Here is a 22736-nt window from a genome sequence, read left to right on the forward strand (position 1 = left end):
TCTTTGACAAACCTGACAAAAACAAGCAATGGGGAAAGGATTCCCTATTTAATAAATGGTGCTGGGAAAACTGGCTAGCCATATGTAGAAAGCTGAAACTGGATCCCTTCCTTACACCTTATACAAAAATTAATTCAAGATGGATTAAAGACTTAAACATCAGACCTAAAACCATAAAAACCCTAGAAGAAAACCTAGGCATTACCATTCAGGACATAGGCATGGGCAAGGACTTCATGTCTAAAACACCAAAAGCAATGGCAACAAAAGCCAAAATTGACAAATGGGATCTAATTCAACTAAAGAGCTTCTGTACAGCAAAAGAAACTACCATCAGAGTGAACAGGCAACCTACAAAATGGGAGAAAATTTTTGCAACCTACTCATCTGACAAAGGGCTAATATCCAGAATCTACAATGAACTCAAACAAATTTACAAGAAAAAAACAAACAACCCCATCAAAAAGTGGGTGAAGGACATGAACAGACACTTCTCAAAAGAAGACATGTATGCAGCCAAAAAACACATGAAAAAATGCTCACCATCACTGGCCATCAGATAAATGCAAATCAAAACCACAATGAGATACCATCTCACACCAGTTAGAATGGTGATCATTAAAAAGTCAGGAAACAACAGGTGCTGGAGACGATGTGGAGAAATAGGAATACTTTTACACTGTTGGTGGGACTGTAAACTAGTTCAACCATTGTGGAAGTCAGTGTGGCGATTCCTCAGGGATCTAGAACTAGAAATACCATTTGACCCAGCCATCCCATTACTGGGTATATACCCAAAGGACTATAAATCATGCTGCTATAAAGACACATGCACACGTATGTTTATTGCGGCACTATTCACAATAGCAAAGACTTGGAACCAACCCAACTGTCCAACAATGATAGACTGGATTAAGAAAATGTGGCACATATACATCATGGAATACTATGCAGCCATAAAAAATGATGAGTTCATGTCCTTTGTAGGGACATGGATGAAATTGGAAATCATCATTCTCAGTAAACTATCACAAGGACAAAAAACCAAACACTGCATGTTCTCACTCATAGGTGGGAATTGAACAATGAGAACACATGGACACAGGAAGGGGAACATCACACTCTGGGGACTGTGGTGGGGTGGGGGGAGGGGGGAGGGTTAGCATTAGGAGATATACCTAATGCTAAATGATGAGTTAATGGGTGCAGCACACCAGCATGGCACATGTATACATATGTAACTAACCTGCACATTGTGCACATGTACCCTAAAACTTAAAGTATAATAATAATAAAAATAATAATAATAATAGTTATTGAAATAAAAATAATAACTGGAATTATTCATATGGTTATAATAAATAATTGATAAGAAAACATACAAAAAAAAAAAAAAAGGCCGGGCATGGTGGCTCACGCCTGTAATCCCAGCACTTTGGGAGGCCGAGGCAGGCGGATCACGAGGTCAGGAGAGCGAGACCATCCTGGCTAACACGGTGAAACCCTGTCTCTACTAAAAATACAAAAAATGAGCCGGGCGTGGCGGCAGGAGCCTGTAGTCCCAGCTACTCGGGAGGCTGAGGCAGGAGAATGGCGTGAATCCAGGAGGCGGAGCTTGCAGTGAGCCGAGATCACGCCACTGCACTCCAGCCTAGGCGACAGAGTGAGACTCCGTCTCAAAAAAAAAAACAAATAAAAACAAACAAAAAAAAAACAAAGAACAAGCAACAGCCCTCTATATTAACTTATTTTTGTGGGTTATGAAGAGAGTGAGAATTGGAGAAGTACAACTGACAATGAAACCTAACAAACCGGACATAAAAGGAAGCCACTTGCCTTCCTCAGGTTAAGCTATAATTTGATTCATTTATGAGGCACAGGAAGGACAAGTATTTTCACTTCATCTTTTTGTGCTGAGTAATATTACACAATAATACGTATCAAAAAGCCATTTTTCTGAAATGAAATGTATCCTTGAAACATATCTACAGAATGTAACACAAACAAAACCTTTAACCCAAAACATTCTTCTATATAAATCTAGGAACACACCCAAATGAATATCACCAGTAAAGTTCCCTAGATTCTGCAGAAATGACAAACTATGAACAAAGCAATATATTTTCATGCACTCATAAATTATCAAATGAGCCTCCCCAAAAATCAGGGAAGCAGGGTCATATGGAGTGTCTTTTGCTAGTTTGCCCTCTGCTCCCAAACAGGCTAAGTCACTTAATATACAGATGTGGATAAAGATAATTTTGTACAATGCCATTCTTTAGCCACTAGGTTTCCCAGGTTTGGGGTTTACAAGATCTATAAAACCATAGGGCTATGGAATACAAATAAAATCTGACCCTAAATAATCTTTTCCTTTACCATTGCTGACATTCCTCAAAACCCTAGATCTTTCCTTTCAAAATAATGAAAATTAGCAGGAGGCTCATCCACAACAGACTCCCAGGGTCTCACTGTCAATAAAATCGGTGTCATGAAACCATCAGTGTGCTTCAGGGGAAGAGTCTCTAAGTGGAAACATAATACACAAAAGGATGATCAACATTAAAATGTTTTCCTAATTGGGGGAAAAAATTCAACAGCTATTTCAAGAGTTAAAAGGCTGCCTTTTATTGAACTGTCATGCTATCTCTCCAACAGGCAAGCAGTGGAAACATTTTAAGAGCATTACCTTTAGGAGGAAAATAAGACTTGCTTTCAGCTTTGTGAGGCCAGTCTACTACGAGAGGTCCAAACCTGCGAAAGCTGGCAGTGATCTCATCTACAAAACAAAGAAAGAATCTTAGCAAAAGAGAAAAAAATATTGCAATCAGAAAACCAGAAGAGCACAAAACATGTCTTTTTAGTTTAAAAAAATGTTTTGAGGGTTGTTTTCTATAGCATCTTTACGGAAGTGAAACCTACTAAGTGAAATACCATTGCTTGGGTGTACATTTGGTTATTCACTTTTAATCATGCAAAGTGTGTTTCTAACTATAATTCATTTCCTTTCACTGCCAATAAACTTGACATAAAGAATTTGGAAGAAAAGTATCTCATATTAAACTAAGGTGACTTCTATGTCAAATAGAAAGATTCTAAAAATAGGAATGTTCTCTGATTTTAGTAAGAAAGTAAGGTACAGAAAATATTTAAAATATGGTTTCACTTGTAGGAACCTCTAAGATTATTTAAGAAATAGATACGATTCTTTTGGTAAGGAGTAGGGGCAATAAGTAGGTAATTCTATTGGGTGATAAGAAAATGTTGATGGCCAATGCTCTCTTTAATAACTACATATTACATACCCTATATAGAAAATATATCAAAAATTATAGATCAATACATTTATATTTTCCCTCTGACATATGACTCAAAGCAGAGGTTATAACCTGGCTCCTACTCAGGTTTAGGGTACCACTCTCTCAGCCATGATCTTAAAAATTGTCTTGAAGATAATCTAATCAATAGATGAGATTAACATGAATACAAGAACAATTTGGAGGAAAATAAGCATTCAGCTATGTATAACTTTAATGTAGTTAGTCTAAAATAAAACCACTTTTTGAGACTTTTCTCCTGTCACCATGAAAAAAGGAAATCATGATAAATTTGAAGTGTGTCATAGCTAGAAAAATGCTAGAAAAACAAGACTGTTAGAATATCAGACAGTATTTTTATATCAGACCCAAAGCCTACTGGAACTAGAGTTGTTTTTTGCTTAAGTTAACTTTGTCACAATTTTATTTCATTCATCCTTTCAACAAATATTTATTGACAACTTACCGTGTGCTAAAATAAACTGGCTTTAGGCATAAGTGAACACTCACTTTTGGACTGATAGCATCTCAAAACTATTATTAAGAAAAATTCTAATTCATCTTCATTCTTTTAAAGAGGTGGATTATGCTTTTTGTTAATAGGTATTTGTTTTTATTTATTTATTTACTTATGAGACAGGGTCTCACTCTGTCATCCAGGCTGGAGTTCAGTGGTATGATCATAGCTCACTGTAACCTCAAACTCCTGGGCTCAAGTGATCTCCCACCTCAGCCTCCCAAGTAGCTGGGAGTACAGGCACATACCACCATACCCGGCTAATCTTGTTTTGTAGAGACAGGGTCTTGCTATGTTGCCCAGGCTGGTCTTGAACCCCTGGGCTCAAGTAATCCTCCCATCTTGGCCTCCCAAAGTACTGGGATTACGGGCGTGAACCACTGCACTGGCCAGTATTTATATTAAAATGTGAGATGGTTTGGTGTGATGCACATGAGCAGAAGCTCTGGAATCTAATTGAATTTGAGTTGCAACTGCACCATCAGCTATATAACCCTGAACAAATTATTTCTCTCTGATCCTCAGTTTCCTTATCTATAAAATGGAGACGCTAGGATATCCTTATTAGATAGCTATGAGGATTAAATGAGATAATGTAACATGAAGTACTTAGTAAAATAATAGACTACCACTTTCTAATCCACCAAATAGTCTCACCTCCTATGCACTAAGATATAGATGTCCTAAAGTTGACTTGGAGAGGAGAGGCAGGGTCAGAACACACAAAGAACAAACTCAGCCTTTGCAAAATCATTAATGAATGCATAGTACCTTCATCAATATCAGGAGGAAGTCCTCCAACAAACACCTTTCTAGAGTAGCGTTCTACTCGTTCCCCATTTTGACAGCGAGTGGGAGAACTTAAGCCAGATGACAAGGCCTGATCACCGTGGCTATCATCCAGGAAGGCATCTTCAAAGGGAAAGAGAGAAGATCGACCTGAAACAAATGTGGGAGTTTCTATAATTAAAATGATTTTCTAGGACAATAAATGCTCTATTAGAAGCCCGAAGTGCAGAGAGAAGCATACAAAAAAAAAGGTGTCCTGAGCTGTGGCTTTTCCAAGATTAACAGGACTGAATATTACCAGATAACTTTTTATCATCATTTTTGTGTAAGGGTAGGCACAGCCTTGGGATGACCAGATTGCTAACTAAAGAAAAAGAATCATCCAGGTGGGCATGGAGGTTCATGCCTGTAATCCCAGCACTTTGGGAGGCTGAGGTGGGCGCATCACCTGAGGTCAGGAGTTCGAGGCCAGCCTGGCTAACATGGCAAAACCCCGTCTCTACTAAAAATACAAAAATTAGCCAGACATGGTGGTGCATGCATGTAATCCCAGCTACTCAGGAGGCTGAGGCAGGAGAATCGCTTGAACCTGAACCCGGGAGGTGGAGGATGCAGTGAGCCAAGATCGTGCCATTGCACTCCAGCCTGAGCAACAAGAGTAAAACTCAGTCTCAAAAAAAAAAAAAAAAAAGCATCAAAATTTCAGTGGTTTCCTTGCTAAAAAATCACTGCATTTTACTCATTCAGTCTCTATCATAGCTACTAGGAGTATATTCAGCAGCTATGTTTTTTTCTTTCTTTAGTCATTTCTTAAAATAAATGGACAAAGTAATCTCTATCCATAGATTTTTATCTGCTCTTTATGGTAATCTCAGAGGTTTAGTTCTAAAGAGTGGTCCTGATAGCCAAGGGAATACAAAACTGGTGACAGAGGCTGATAACTTCTTTTCTAATAGCGGAACTAAAGATCATCAAGTTTTCCTTGTCATTCCAAGCTACTCTAATTTGGAAATAAACATATGCAATAATAAAGGACAGGGTAAGTAAATGAAAACACATAACTTAAGATGTGGGAGTATAAATGTGGATGTGGTTATGAAACCCTTAACCCTACTAATCTAGGCTACATTTTATATCACTCAAAAAATATACGAAAAGAAATGAAAAAAGAATTATTTTCATTAACTCTATAGCCAAATAAAGTTTGTAGAGCAAAAGTACCTACCCAATCCACATGACTATAAGAAAGATACCAGCAGTTAGAGTCAGCAGTAAATTTACCAGCAGTAAATATAACACAATAATGTCATTTGGCATTACAAAATAAAATCTAAATTTAAAATCAAATATATTTCCTGTTTGAGTCAGTGACTTCCTAGTAAAACTTTCCACTAGGTTCCACTCTAAAAATGAACCATTAGAGTACTCTAACTTTTGGGGGAAAAAAGGAAAATTCCCCTCTAAAATAAATTAATATACTCTTAAAAAAAAAAAAGAGCAGTGTCTTCCCCATTTAGTCTATACTATCTTTATTTCCCTGAAACCTAGGTTTTTGTGTCACAACAGCCAACTCTAAAACAGAATATAAATAGCCCTTAGAAAAATACTGAACATGTATTTCTTTTACAAAAAAGTTAAAGTTATTAATATAACTCTGGTTATTTTGTGAACAACCCAGGTAGTGTAAAAAAGACACTGTTTTAATGCTAGGAGTTAAATAAAAAGACCAAATAATTTTTTGTTCAGTTTTCCCCAGCTTAGCTATAAAGAAACAGAACAAAATCTGTCATCTCATGCCACCCATCTTTTTTAGCCTGGCAGCAACAAACAATAGACAGTAAATTCTCATCCCTTGATGTTTGTTTTGATCACTGGGGGTGAAAGAAATAGATTTGCAGCAACTATAGGCAAAAAGAGCTTTCCAAAGACATCCAGTGACGTTCTCCTAGAGCTGACAGGTTTGCTTTATTCCATAGCCCACACTCAGTGAATTACATGCCTACTCAGTGTCAGGCACATGCGCAAATCAGCATTTCCCAGTGAGTGTTCCCAAACCCACCTCTTACCTTCAACACTAGTAACATTAGATACTCAGAAAACGAGAGCTGGGGAAGGGGAAATGAAATAATCTGGGAAAATAATGCATACGTTATGCTTTTCCACCTCAGAAAATAAAAGGCTACGAAAAGTTCTACAGTAAAGAAACATTAACTGGCCAGGCATGGTGGCTCATGCCCATAGTCCCAGCACTTTGGGAGGCCGAGGCAGGTGGATCACTTGAGTCCAGGAGTTCAAGACCAGCCTGGGAAACATGGTGAAACTCTGTCTCTACAAAAAATACAAAAATTAGCTGGGCATGGTGATGCACATCTGTAGTCCCAGCTACTGGGGAAGCTGAGGTGGGAGGATCGCTTGAGTCCAGGAGGTAGAGGTTGCAGTGAGCTGAGACCACATCAGTGCACACCAGCCTGGGTGACAGAGTGAGGCCCTGTCTCAAAAAAAACAACATTAACTTACTCCAGCATTACCCAGATGTTAAAGGAACCCTTTACCATACAAAACTCAGTAGAAAACACTTGAGGAAATATTCACCCATATTTCAGTGACACCGAACAAATAAGATACTTCCTTGCCAAAGGAATCACAGTCTGGTGGGGGAGACAGGCAAGTACATAAATAATTATAAAACAGAGATGTGCTAAGAGAAGACTTTACCAAGTGACACAAGAACACAACTTACTGCCCTCCTGGAGATTGGCGGGGAGAGATTTTTAGAGTATTTTCACAGGAGGGCAATTTTGAGCAGAATCTTGTCAGAGTGGGAGTTTCTGAAGTAAAGGAACAAGAAGCCACAGAGCAAGTACTGTCAAAACAGCTTTTGATCTTTCCCTCCAAAATTGCTCCTTCTCTAATATTCCCTAAAATCTCAATAAAAATGCTGATTATCCACACTGGATTCAATCCAGAAACCTAGAAATCATCCTTGACATCTCCCTTTCTCTTATACTCCACGTCAAATCCATCTCTCACTAAGTCCTGCCAATTCAAGCAGAGTAAATAGTCTGTTTAGTCTACTGACTTCTACCTCGTACCCCACAATGCTTTCTCCACAAAACAGCCAAAGGTACCATTTTCAAACATTAATTTGAACATGTAAGCACACTCCTCACCCCATCCTTGAAAGCCCTCAATGATTTCCCATTACTTTTTGGATAAAGTACAAAAACATAACTGTGAACTGCAAGGCCTCTGCACACCTCTTCTACGTCACAGTTGCTGCCTCTCCTTCTTGCTCACTAACTGCCAATCACACAGACCTCCTTCGTATTTTCGATTATTCCTCCTTGCTGCTAGCCATAAGGACAATGTGTTCCCTCTACCTAAAACAAACATACCCTTTTCAACTCTCCAATTTCCTAATTAATTCTTATTAATTCTTCAGGTCTCAGCTGAAAAGTCTTCCTCAGGTTGAACTTTCCTAAGCCTTTAGATTAGGTTAGATTCCCTTTTCTATCCACACACAGCCCCCTGTATTCTTCCTTCCTAACACTTTCCCCAAGGACCATTATACCATTTGGGTGCGTTTTTATTGAGTATCTCTTTCCCTAACCCTATTAAATTGTAAACTCTATTACGATGGGACCAATTTAATCTTGTTCACCACTGTATCTTCCTGCCCTAATTAGGTCACATAAAAGGCACACCAAAAATGTTAAATGTGAGGCAGCATCCAGGGAAGGAAAACAGTAAGTGCAAAGGCATGTGGCTGCAAATCTATGATGAAACACAATACACAGGTGTGAGAATGGCAGAGATGTAACCATGTCCTAGAAAATTGAGACTTTTCCTATTGCTTTTATTTGGTCAGGCATTAATGTTCTATATTACAAAATGGAAAATTATTTTCCCATTTTTTGAATTTAATATTTATTCTAATACTGGCTTTTTTTTTTTTTTTTTTGAGACAGAGTCTCGCTCTGTCACCCAAGCTGAAGCGCAGTGGCACAATCTTGGCTCACTGCAACCTCTGCCTCCCAGGTTCAAATGATTCTCTTGCCTCAACCTCCCCAGTAGCTGGGATTATAGCTACTGGGGAGGTTATTTTTCCCTGGCTTATTTTTCTATTTTTAGTAGAGACAAGGTTTCGCCGTGTTGGCCAGGCTGGTCTCAAACTCCTGACCTCAAGTGATCTGCCTGTCTCAGCCTCCCAAAGTGTTGGGATTACAGGTGTGAGCCACTGTGCCCAGCTCTAATACTGGCTTATTTTGAACGACACTAACTCCATAGAGACCATGATATTCTCACCTAATCCATCTTCTGTCCTGTCAGAATGACTTCTCTAAGATACCTATGACCATGTTATCCTCTAACCAAAATCCTACCATAACTTCTATTACTTCCAACATTTTGAACTCAGGGAGAGGGTGGATGAGGTGAGAGTCTGAAGAAATCTGTGACTGTCCAGATGAGACATGAGGAAGTCTTGAACGAGAGCAGTGAAAGAGTGAAGAAGCAGATGTGGAAGACATTCTGGCACAAAAAGAATTTTCTGCATGGCCAACATAACCACAGCTCAGAGTATTTTGGCAAAGAAAAGAAAATCAAGAGTTGTAAAAATTTGGACAGTTTTATTAAGTGGTTATGGGTAATTAAGAAATTTCCCAAGGTTTTAAAACCAAACCTCTGTCTTATTATTAGTATTTAGAGTACGATAGACGTTAGCAATAAAATAAAGTTGGCCTTGGAAATGAAACTGCTAAGAACTAAAACATAAATGATATTTCTCTAACTGTGGGTAATAATTAAGAATATAGGTCTGAGAACCCAACCCCCAGATCTACTAATCTGAATCTGTGGGGGTCAGGCTTGAAAATCTGTATTTGCACAAATTTCCCCAGTGATTCCTATGCTCAAGTTTAAGAATCACTGATGTGAAGATTATTTGTCTGCTACAGGCAGCCACTGAAAGAGATATTTTGTGTGAAGTATATGCAGCCCTGGGAAATATCCAAGTTCAATCAAGTTAAGGAAAGTATATTCTCAACACTGGAATGTAAAATCTATAACCTAATCATCCTTACTGTAACATGACTGCCTGAAGTGCTGGCAGAATAAAAAGTCTGCAGAAAGGATTTAAAAGACAGAATGGTAGAGTAAGAGCTTGTAGTATTTACCCAGCGCAGACCAACAGGCGATATGAGGACTTTATCATACTACGTAGGATTATTCCTCCAGGGGACAGAATGGTTCACGTGGTATTTCCAGAGCTTGAAAATAATCTATTTCCCTCTGCTCTCTCTCTCTCTCTCTTTTTTTTTTAATATAGAGATGGGGTCTCACTAGGTTGCCCAGGTTGGTCTTGAACTCCTGGGCTCTAGTGATCTTCCTGCCTCAGCCTCCCAAAGTGCTGGGATTACAGGCATGAGCCACTGCTTCTGGCCCCTCTGCTCTTATTATAAGCTCCTGAAGGACTATTCCGTTAATAAATTCAGGACTCTGCAATTGTGAAGGGGTGACTCTTGAGCTAGTAGACAGTCAGCTACTGAGATTTTATTTCCATATGCAACCAGCTCCATGAGAAAACAGTGGTATTCTGATTTGTCCAGTAATCCCTTGTGAGGATGGTATTCATGCATTCATTTGATTGGCATAAATCCATCTCCAAAACAAATCATCCCTGAGAAGTCGGTAAAATTTTATTTCCTGGACATGTGTTACTAGAAACTGAAAATTTAAGAGGCTGCACCTAAATTGTGCCCCAGGAGAAGTCTTGCTTCACTAACTAGCATCTCTCTAACATATTTCTTTTTTTTAAGGGAAATATTTCCAAGACCAAAATGTGTTAAGCAAGCCACATTACTTATCAAAAAATATATTTCTATGTGAGGAGGATATAAACCTGCTTTAGAACACCATGATACTGCCACATAAAATATGTATATTCAATATTTCAATAAAAGCAGGAGAAAGGTTTCTCAAATGCTGCAAGTTGGCCATTTGGCTTTCAACCAATGGTCTGGTTCTCTGATATCTATTTCAATTACTATCTATAATTAGTTTTTGGTCCAGTAATTGGACAAATCATCTCTGAATGTGGAGATGGCTTAAAACCAAACAAGCTTGCAGGAAAAGTGCCAAATAGAAGACTTGCAAAGCATTAGTTAAGCATGGAAGGCTTGTCCAAGATAATTCCTCCCCAGAAGGCTCCCTTTCCTTCAGCAAATGATGGAAAAACAAAAGCCCATTGGCCAAGCTATGCTGTGAAAGCTGCTGGGACCTCACCTCTGAGCTCCCACCAAGGCCTCTGCCATCACTCCAGCAGCTCCAGGGTACCTCTGGCCCAGCACTTCTACTCCAAGCCTGACTCTTTTCATTTTAGTCTTGTAAGTAGCTCAGAAATCAGTCACTTTGGGGGTTTAAGAAAAAGGAATTATGAGGCATGACTCCCTCATAAAATACATACATATTCCCTAGAAGTCAAGATAGGTTCCAGCCTAGTGTCCAGTAGGTGACTTTGAACAAAAAACATTTCACTTATGGTCTCATTTGCATAATGAGAGAGTTTAACTAGATGACAGGATTTCAGATCCCCGGGAACAGGAGAATCCCTTTTATTACACAGAAATCTTACCTAAAAATAGATTTACTTCATATTAATATCTGGTATTTCTTAGGCATCACAAACTTAATGTGTTTACAAGTGAACTTTTGATATCTACCTTAAACTTATTCTCTCCCAGTCCCATTTCAATATGTGGCATTACAATTCACCCAATCACTCCAGCCAGAATCTCAAAATCATTTTTGAGTCTTCCTTCTTATTTACCCTCCAAGGTTAATTCAGCAACCTGACACCATCTGTTAAACACTACTGTTGATCCCATTCTCCAAGATCTATCTTTAATTTGTTCACTTCTCTCCAACTCCACTGCCATCACCCTATCCTAACTATCCTCATCTCATGCCTGACATCACCTCCTAACAAGGCAACCCAATTCTCTTTTCACTTCACTCCAAACAGCAACCAGACGTGCTCTTTTAAAAACATAAATCCAATCATTTGACCTTGCTTTAAAGCTTCAAAGATTTCCTCTTGTACTTGGACCAAGTTCAAAATCCTTACCAGGAGCTAATGTCCAGCAAGATCAGATTCTCTTTCCTTCCTCCAAACTCATCTTAAGACATACTCCTCCATCACCTACCAAGCATCAGTCATTCTAGGCTTCCTCAAAGTAAGCCTTTTCTTGCCTCAAGCCTTTTTTTAAAGAAACACGACTTTTTTGAAATATAATTCTCATATCACACAATTGATCCATTTAATCCATTAGCAGTCACTCTTGGTTTTCCCCCAACCTCTCAGCCCTAGGCGACCACTAATCTCCGTTTTGTCTCAATAGATTTGTCTATTCTGGACACTTCATATAAATGGTATCATACAAATACGTGACTCTTGAGATTGGCTTCTTTCACTTAGTGTAATGTTTTCGAGGTTTATGTTGTAGCATGTATCTGTACTTTGCTTCAAGCCTTTTACAAATGCAGTTCCTTCCACCTTCCCCTTTTAAACTAGCTATCTGTCTTATAATATCTGAAATTCCCTTTAAAATATTCCCGGGGAAAAAGGGAAGAGAATATATGAAACAAAACTGGCAAAAATGCTGATAATAATTGAAGCGGATGATGGATATATTGGTGTTCATTAAACTAGTCTGCATTTGTATATATTTAAAAATTCCTTAATACCAAAAAGTTTTAGATAGCTATCTCTCCATCCTTTCAGTTTGTTTAAATATCACCTCTTCAGAGGTGACCTCCCTACCTTAGAGGGACTCCCCTATTCTTTTCTGCCTAGTATTTATCACAACTGTTAAGAATAAATATATTCGTTTCACTTATTTATTGTCTCTCTCCCTACAAGAGTGACCACTGAACAGTGTCAGAGACCACATCTGGAGTCTAGTACAGTATAGGTATGCAAACACTTAATGAGTAAAATTTGGGTGGAAGGCCCAGAAAATCCCTCCTTCAGTCTTTCTTTTGGCCCCTCCCAGATTAACTTCCCAAGAAAGTGAAAAACTAGTCATCTTCCCCTCACTATCATCTGTGCTCAAATTTTCCTATTACTATGAGCAGTAACATTTTCAGATATTACAACCATGAACATTCAGAAAATTCTCCGATTCACGTCCATGTTTTATTCTAGAATCATCCATACCTTTAAACAAGCAAGCTCATACAACTGGGTTTGAATTAGCAGGATGGCGTGCTTCTAGCATGGTCTCCCTGGAATAGCTGATCTCTCTTCCCTCGAGCAGGCTTTTGACAGAAATACTCAACTTTAACTCAGCACACGAGTTTGTTTGATTGGATTTTAGAACTTTTGTTATCAATTATGCAACCCATTAATATCAATATATTTTTTATGAACTAAATATATGCAGGAGTACATTTACAACAGTAACTCTAATCATTCTTTGTATTTTTTCATTTGCATTGTTAGAAGGACCTTTTATATTCTCCTTACTGCTCTATAACTAGGAAATTCTGTTAAACATCAAAAATACTAGCATGGGCTGGGTGCAGTGGCTCATGACTATAATCCCAGCACTTTGGGAGGCCGAGGCGATCCCCTGGGGTCAGGAGTTCGAGACCAGCCTGGCCAACATGGAGAAACCTCATCTCTACTAAAAATACAAAAACTAGCCGGGCATGGTGGTGCGTGCCTGTAATCCCAGCTACTTGGGGGGCTGAGGCAGGCGAATTGCTTGAACTTGGGAGGCGGAGGCTGCAGTGAGCCAAGATTGCGCCACTGCACTCAAGCCTGGGCGATGGAGTGAGACTCCATCTCAAAAAGCAAAAAACAAAAACAAAAATATTGGCATAGCCAACATGTCTACTTATGGACAAGAGTTTCACAGAGACCATAAAAACTCATACTCATGTAAATGAAAAGCACAATATATATTAAATGTGTAGGCAAAAATCCAAAATGACACTACCTGGTAGACTAGTTGTATTTTCTCATTTGCATTGTTAAAAGGACTTTTCATATTCTCCTTACTGCTCTATAACTAAGAAATTCTGCTAAACATCAAAAATACTGGCATAGCCAACATGTCTACTTATGGACAATAGTTTCATGGAGAGCATAAAAACTCATTTTCATGTGAAATGAAAAGCACAGCATATATTAAATGTGTAGGCAAAAGTCTTAAATGACACCACCTGGTAGACTAGTTTCTAACAGGGGTTGCAGTTGTATAGGAGGACACATATTAAAGCTTATCAAAGGCAGAACACTCCCAAAGAAAAATGGTAAGATTCTTTGGTGTGATTCTTATTCCACAAATGAAATCAAGGTTTGTCTACTGGAACAAATTCAAAATAGATATAAATGGGAAATATAATTGGGTATTTTTAAACTATATGTAATTGATATTTATTTTCAAATCTTATTCTTTCACGTCATTCTTCTCATTTCTCATTATTACTGCTTCAACTACATTACTAGAAGCACTTGGTTTGCTAAGAGTCTACCTTCAATGTCCTCATCCAAGCCTTGAGCTGATGTTCAAGTTATCCCCTGCTTTCATTACTTTATCATAAAACCCTCTTTCTAAAGCCTGACAATATCTGTGTCCAGGAGTTTCACCGCCTGTTTCAAAAACATTCATTAAGGCAGCATAGATCGTCCTACTACCAGCTTCTCCTCTCCAGCTGGTCCCACAGCATACACTCAGAGATATGTACTCCAAGCCTCTGGTCATGGCAATCTCATCTTTAAGCCTTCTTCTAAGGAGAAACACATACTAGAATGTCTTGCTTCCCATTCCTATTCCATTATCCAAATAGGTCCTGAAATTCTACTCATCCCAGGAAACTTTTCCACACTTATCAGGAGAGGTGTAAAAGTCCACTGGCCAAATTCTTGCTGACAGAACTAAAAACTTTCACATATATTACATTCCCTTTATTTCTGTTCCTAGAAAATTTACCAACATGGCCAGATGTGGTGGCTCATGCCTGTAATCCCAGCATGTTGGGAGATGGGCAGATGGCTTGAGGCCAGGAGTTCAGGACCAGCCTAGCCAATATGGTGAAACCCCATGTCTACTAAAAATACAAAAATTAGCCGGGTATGGCGGTGCATGCTTGTAGTCCCAGCTATTTGGGAGGCTGAGGCAGGAGAATCACTTGAACCCGTGAGGCAGAGGTTGCAGTGAGCCAAGATTATGCCACTGTACTCCAGCCTGGGCGACAAAGTGAGACTCTGTCTCAAAAAAAGAAAAAAGTTTACCAACATGTTTATGTAACACATAGAAAATAAGTTATAGCTCCAGTTCTATCCTTAATCATAGGTAGAGGGAAGTAACATACATCAGCAAGCTTAATTTTTATTCTTTTTGGGCAAGTCTAAATGTTAATTAGAGGAAAGGGATCAAACATTAATTTAATCCCTGTTCACATGAAAAAATAAGCATGAGGAAGTCTGCCAATTCATCAGAAGTATACTATGCAGAGTTGGCTCAAATGAATACATCTCAGAGAATAAGTGTTCTAGATATGCGATCTAGACATGCTTCATCCCATATGGTTATATCATTACATTTAAGGAAGATGACTTCTTTTTCAGCTTTGGAAATGAAAGACTTATTGAAAACATGGACAAAACATTTTCTGTCCGTTCTTTTTTCATTACAGAAAGGCAACATTCAGTCTTTTAGCATTTGCACTTCTCTCTGTCTCTCTTCCTCTCTCTCTCATCATTCTCTTCTTCATTTACACCTATCAAACTGCAGACCAAGAGCAGGCACCAAGTCATTCTAGGAAATATTTAGTGTAGCACCTCATACAAAGAAGATCGTGACTTTTGAGAACAATAAAATCAACCTCACAAACAGATATGGAGAAAGTAAAATGAAAAAAGGATGAGTATTTTTTTCAGAAGCTTAGAAACTATAGGCGACTTTATATTCTTGATGTATAGTATTAATATGCTATTATTTATAAAAATAAGATAATTTTTAAAAATATGATGGCAAACTGCTCTGCATAAATGTAGGGTGTTATTTCAAAATAATCCTTATCAATAAGCACTTAATAAGGGCTAACGCTACGTAGGGCCCAGTGTTAGGCACTAGAGACAACTATCCTCAAAGAACTTATCCCAGATGAAGAATCACGGCATACAGAAAAGGCAGGAAGAATGCAAGACAGCAGAATCAGAGGAAAACACTGTCTGCAAGGCCACTGGGGAAGGCTTCCTGGAAAGGGTAAGGTTTGAACTAGTAAAATAAGGATAGTCCTTAGATACATAGATGAGAGGAAGGGTGACCTATATGGCCAGAGAGTGGGAAAGCAAATAGATTGGTCAGGGGAAGATGAAGTGGGAAAAATGAAGATAATGATGTTGGTGAAAGAGGCAGAAGCCAGATCATGGGGACCCTGAATTGAGAATGGGGATGACACAAAGCGGTGTTTCAGAAAGATGAAGTTGTAGAAATGGAACAGGAGAAATAAAAATAGCAGAAATGAGAAGGACAAGGCCTGAGAAAACTAGAGGGAAAATCTTGACAAGATCTGGTGACTGATTAGTACGTGAGAAGAGGAAAAGCCAGGCCCTGCTGTCTATTCTCCAGATGGTGTCTATTTTCTACATAAAACAGTCCATTTCCTTTTCTTTCCTGACAGTGATCATTTTTCTAGCAACATGAAACAAGTATGGTACAAAATATGTCTTAATAACATTATTTCTAGGCTTTAACTTTTTTAAATTTAAAAATAAGGCAATAAAATTTAATGATATTTATTTCCAAGGATAGAAAATAATCATTTACACAAACGTTTTTACACATGATGATGATGAAAAGCAAAAGGACTGTATGATCCACTGTACATATATATTAGCTTCTGCCAGTAGTCACTCATTCAACAAATATTTGCTGTGAAATAAATGATAAAAGTATTGTTTGGGTAAGCATAGGCAGAAAATATTTTTAATATTTTTAAAAACATAATAAAATACTATGAATTTAGCATCATTATCTTCTCTTCATGACTCAACTACAAAGTCAGAGACAGCCTGATGAATGGTAAACATTAGCAAATAAAGAGCCAAAAGACACAGATTGTGATCTTGACTCTGGCTTTAACTTGGTCACACAGCAAGTAAATTACGACTCCTCCTTCAGCTTCTGCAAATGAGCACCAAAGTAACTTATATTTGTGGAATACTTTTAATTTACATGGATAGCTTTTCACTTCCCTGTTTTTTTAACTAGAACTTTACTAATACTCTGAAGTAGGACAAGACTGGTTTTATTACCTCATAATTTACAGATGAGCATACCAAATCTAAATGATAAGTCAGTGATTACAACCTACGTGTCTGACCCTAAGTCCCATATGCTTTCTACTACATCTGGCTTCTCCTAGCTACTTCGTAAAATTATTTGAAAAAACTACAGATATGGGAAATGCTTTAGAACAGTTACAGCATTACACAAATGAAAGTTGTATTATTTTGTTTGGGTGTGACCAGGAGAGAATGCAGGTTTTATGGGGACTAAAGCCTATTTTGGGGACCCTCTTTAAGGAAAAGAACACAAAAATTACGTAGACTTTGGAAGGGGTCCAAGCAAGTGAGAGGCTCTGAAACTTAAGCTTCATTTACTTCCGGGGTAAATCTGACTCTGAATATAACAGAAAAAAATCACCAGCCAACCTAATAAGATGAAGAATTGCCCTCCAAAACCCAAGTTCTGCCTTCTAAGTTGTATGAAAAGAACACAATGAATACAGGGCAGAAAAATATATATGTTTGGCCTTTATTTCCTCATGTTTATTCACAATAAACCATATAACAAAAAACTTTAAGGAGAAATAGTCTTTGCTATATCTTTTTTATAATTAAAAGAACAAATTACCAACAACAAAAAAATAATTTTAATGAAAGTGATAAATTATTTTGCTAAAATAATTAAGATAGAACATCACACCATATGATAATTATTGTTTTACACACACACAGGTATAAATACACACACACATAAACACACTCATATTTACTCACAATTTGGCAAGCAAAAGATCTCATTTAAAAAAAAAAAATTTACCTCGTCTCCGCCCATAGCTCCTGGCTGCATGTAAACATAGAAGAAAACCATGGGTATTTGTATCAAAATGGTGAATTTAGAAATGAAAAAAAAATTCACATAAAGCTTTTCTATGTATTCTTGGAACTATTCAATTGATGAGAGATACTGTTCAACTTGACTGCAAACACTATATATTTTTTAAAAACCTTTATGAAGTACAGGCTAAATCACAATCTTAAAAAGAAATTTAACTGGATGTGGCAGCCACTGGAACAGATACAATGGATGTTTCAGAAGTCTTATGAGGGTTTATATTGGAGCCTATTATCTATATCAGACATAGAGTACTTTAAAAACTGATTTATAAATCTTCATTTGTACTTTATCTTACCACCAGATAAGAAAAAATTATTCATTCTAAATAACTAAAAACTGTACCATGCGGTGGTCACTCTGAATTTCTTACTATACACACATTGCCCCCAAACACACACACACTCTCTCTCTTCATAGATTCCCCTGAAAAATGTATAGAAATTTTATATACAACTAGCTGTTACTTTACAGAATGTGTTTCTGCACAATTTTCAGTAAAGCTTCTCTTACTCTCTCCATTTACTTTCCACTCAGTATTACAGATGGGGGAATGTAATATCTTTTTGATCTATAAAATGAACTGCAAAAGTAAAATGAGACTAAGGCACTGGGTCCACCTCAGGCCATGCTTAATAATACAGTGCTTTAAAGGTTTTCTTCCTCTTTAAAACTCCAGCCCTATAGAATGTATTGTTACATTGTTTAATAGAGCTAGACTGTGGTATCATGTATCACTAAAAGATCCTGTCAAGCAGAATGATTTTCAGAGTGGAAAGTTTCTCAAATTTGAAACCTCAGGTTCTATTTTAAAAAATGATTTAGAGCTTAATCCATTTCTTAAAAGTGTAACAGGCTGGGTGTGGTGGCTCACACCTGTAACCCCAGCACTTTGGGAGGCCAGGGCAGGAGGATCATTTGAGGTCAGGAGTTTGAGACCAGCCTGGCCAACATGGTGAAACCTCATCTCTATTAAAAATACAAAAAATTGGCCGGGCACGGTGGCTCACACCTGTAATCCCAGCACTTTGAAAGGCTGAGACAGAAGAATTGCTTCAACCTTGGAGGTAGAGGTTGCAGTGAGCTGAGATCACGCCACTGCACTCCAGCCTGGGCGACGGAGCAAGACTCTGTCTCAAAATAAATAAGTAAAAAAATAAACAAAACTGTGAAATGTCACACAACTAGCTTATACTGAAAAAGGAAGATAATTTGGAGTTACATTTATGGTGTATTATATTAAGCATTAAAGAAAACTATTTCTGACTGGGTGCAGTGGCTCACGTTTGTAATCCCAGCACTTTGGGAGGCCAAGGTGGGCAGATCATCTGAGGTCAGGAGTTTGAGACCATCCTGGCCAACATGGTGAAACCCCATCTCTACTAAAAATACAAAAATTAGCCAGGCGTGATGGTGGGCACCTGTAGTCCCAGCTCAGGAAACTGAGGCAGGAGAATTGCTTGAACCCAGGAGGTGGAGGTTGCAGTGAACCGAGATCATGCCACTGCACTCCAGCCTGGGTGACAGAGCGAGACTCCGTCTCAAAAAAAAACAAAAAACAAACAAAAAAACTATTTATTCCATAGGAAAATAATTCAGACTTTTCAGCCGGATAGTTGAAATACCACTAGGCCAATCTCATTTTCTACTACTTTCCACTTTTCCTCAGGCATCAGACTTGCCCTCACTCCACACCTTTAACTTCTTCACTTTCCCCACTACTCAAATATTAGAAAGGATTATCCAGCTCAAGCTCTATTTTTTTCCCTGATTCCTCCTGTACTACAACCCTCAATGAAAAAAATCTTTTTTTTTTTTTTCTGAGATGGAGTCTCGTTCACTCTGTCACCCAGGCTGGAGTGCAGTGGCACGATCTCAGCTCATTGCAACCTCCACCTCCCAGGTTCAAGTGATTCTCCTGCGTCAGCCTCCCAAGTAACTAGAATTACAGGTGCTGGTCACCACGCCTGGCTAATTTTTGTATTTTTAGTAGAGATGGAGTTTTGCCATGTTGGCCAGGCTGGTCTCGAATTCCTGACCTCAAGTGATCCCCACCTCGGCCTCCCAAAGTGCTGGGATTACAGGGGTGAGCCACCGCGCCCAGCTGAAAAAAAATCTCTTCTGAATTTACACAGCTATTACTGTTTACATAATTTACGAAAGGGGATGCATTCCAAAAACAATTTAAGGGACTTTTATACTGTTTATTATTTGGAACCTTGAATTCCTCTTGTTACAAAAAGTATAATAAATGGTAGGTAGCTTCCTACCTTGATCCCTCCCCCAAATTTGCTTCATCCATAATTATATGGATGGATTAATATAACACTTCAAAAAAGATGAAATAAATTTTGACATCCTATCACTTGTCTCTTTGTCCCTTCTTCCCATCCCCAATGATGTTATGCTGCCTGACAACCCAATGAAAAATCTTTATTGAGAAAGGAAATACTCCACATTTTAAAATTACTTATTTCTCTCCCAAACAACAAACTCATTTTTTTCCCCTTATATCTGATTTCTGGCCAGATACCCAATGAAAACAAATCTGATTGCAATACTAAGGTACAAATGACTCATTGGACATTAACACCCATAAAGGATAAACAAGAATGTTGTTCACACAAGTCTTCAACCACTAAACATCCAAGTAATATAGATGAAGTTAATAGATCTAGACAGGCTTAGGGGTGGAGGGCAGCATGTTGAATTGGGGACAGAGGAAGAGTTACAAAAGACCTACCTGGGAGTTTTGTTGGTTTGTTTTTTTGAGACGGGGTCTCACTCTGGCACAAAAGCTGGAGTGCAGTGGCAAGATCTCTGCTCACCGCAACCTCTGCCTCATGGGCTCAAGCGATTCTCCCACCTCAGCCTCCTGAGCAGCTGGGATCACCACACCCAGATAATTTCTGTATCTTTTGTAGAGACAGGGTTTCACCATGTCACCCAAGCTGGTCTCCTGGACTTCAAGGGATCTGCCCACCTTGGCCTCCCAAAGTGCTGGGACTGTAAATTGGTTCATGATGGTTGGGAACTCTGATATCAGAGAGACAGGATGGCATATGGGATAGGTAGCCAATATCAAGTAGTGATCTATCTGAGATGCTTAGATTTTTTTTTGTTTCATTTTGTTTTGGTTTGGCTTTTTTTTGAGACAGAGTTTCGCCCTTGTTGCCCAGGCTGGAGTGCAATGACATGATCTCGGCTCACTGCAACCTCTGCCTCCTGGATTCAACCGATTCTCCTGCCTCAGCCCCTTGACTAGCTGGGATTACAGGTGCCTGCCACCTTGCCCAGCTAATTTTTTGTATTTTTAGTAGAGACACAATTTCACCATGTTGGCCAGGCTGGTCTCGAACTCCTGACCTCAGGTGATCCACCCGCGTTGGCCTCCCAAAGTATTGGAATTACAGGCATGAGCCACCGTGCCCAGTGGCTTAGATTTGTTTTTATCATTCATTGTGGAATTTATTATGTACTACCTTGGTCCTGTTATAGTGATTATCATAGCAGCTAATGAGTGCTTCCTATGTGCCGGGAACAGTTCAAAATACTTCACATGTATCGCCCAGGCTGGAGTGCAGTGGCATGATCTTGGTTCACTACAACCTCCACCTCCCGGTACAAGCAATTCTTCTGTCTCAGCCTCCTGAGTAACTAGGACTACAGGCGTGCACCACCACACCGGCTAATTTTTGTATTTTCAATAGAGATGGGGTTTCATCATATTGGCCAGGCTGGGCTCGAACTCCTGACCTTGTGATCCACCTGCTGTGGCCTCCCAAAGTGCTGGGATTACAGGCATGAGCCACTGTGCCCGGCTGACTCCAAATTTTTAAAAAGGGAGTAATGTGACTTATTTCATCTTTCTAATATCCTATCTATGCTAAGATGGATTTATACCAGATATAACAAGATACAATATTCTTTCAAAGGTCTATCTACTCCCTCTAAGAACTTTAATTCTCAATTATCAACTATTACCAGCCTTAGAGATAGAATTCTTTTTTTTTAAGAGAGAGAATTTTTTTACTGTTTCATATATATTAAGCAATTTAGAGCCCATACGAATTACCTCTAATTTTTAGAAATCAGAGTAGTATTACCCTTGGCTAGCGATAGTAACCAGAGAGGAGCCTAAGGGTTTAGTCTGGGGTATTAGTAATGTTTTGGTCTTGATCCAGGTACTAGTTACATGGGTGAGCTCAATTTGTGATACTACATTGAGCAATATATTTATTAAATCATAGATACATATATTATGTATCTATGATTTGTGTACTGTTTGTATTTGAATAGTTAAAAATGAAACATTACAAATATTTTAGATTAGTTCATTGGTTATAAAAATAATGCAGAAAATCCACAGTACTAATATTTTTGTAGCTTTTAAATCATAAACCTGAATAATTAAAAATTGAAAAAAATACTTATTTCCAATCCATCAGAATAAAAATTAAATGGTACATGTATTTTACAGGGGGAAATACAAGAATTATTCCAAAAGTGGATTTGTATGGTCAGTGACAAGTACACTGTCAACAGCACTCTCATGTTAATGGCATGGTACTTTGCTGGGCACATGAGGCAACACTAAAATAGATCATCTGTTATTCCTTATGACTTGGCCTGCACTAAGTTTTAATGGTTGCATTCTTATACATGTGACTCCCCAAGGGAAGGGCATGTTATGCTCTGCTGTTTGTTTTTTAGAGACTTTATATTTTTAGAGCCTTTTTAGGTTCACAGCAAAAAAGAAAGACCCAGAGATTTCGTGTACGCCCCCTAGCCCCACACTTGCATAGCTTCCCCAATTATCAACATCCCCCACCATAGTATATTTGTAAAAACTGATGAACCTATTCTGACACATCATAATCATCCAAAGTCTACAGTTTACATTAGGGTTCACTCTTGGTGTAC

General features: G+C 38.4%; 1 protein-coding gene across 14 annotated transcripts in view; it reads right to left on the reverse strand.

Annotated features, from left to right (window-relative positions):
* The window catches only part of CPEB3 (cytoplasmic polyadenylation element binding protein 3), a 244676-nt gene that overhangs the window by 92710 nt on the left and 129230 nt on the right, over positions 1 to 22736 (reverse strand). For 7 of the 14 annotated variants that reach the window (XM_034931096.3, XM_034931098.2, XM_034931099.2 and 4 more), the window contains exons 5-7: positions 17739 to 17762; positions 4606 to 4773; positions 2690 to 2779 (exon numbers count right to left, since the gene is read on the reverse strand). In XM_034931096.3, the coding sequence (XP_034786987.1) occupies positions 2690 to 2779; positions 4606 to 4773; positions 17739 to 17762 (282 nt within the window). The remainder of the gene's footprint in view (positions 1 to 2689; positions 2780 to 4605; positions 4774 to 17738; positions 17763 to 22736) is intronic. The other 7 variants (XM_008950688.3, XM_034931100.2, XM_055093137.1 and 4 more) reach the window with 1 other exon arrangement.

Source organism: Pan paniscus, chromosome 8 (assembly GCF_029289425.2).
Source record: "Pan paniscus chromosome 8, NHGRI_mPanPan1-v2.0_pri, whole genome shotgun sequence".
Classification (NCBI taxonomy): Eukaryota; Metazoa; Chordata; class Mammalia; order Primates; family Hominidae; genus Pan; species Pan paniscus.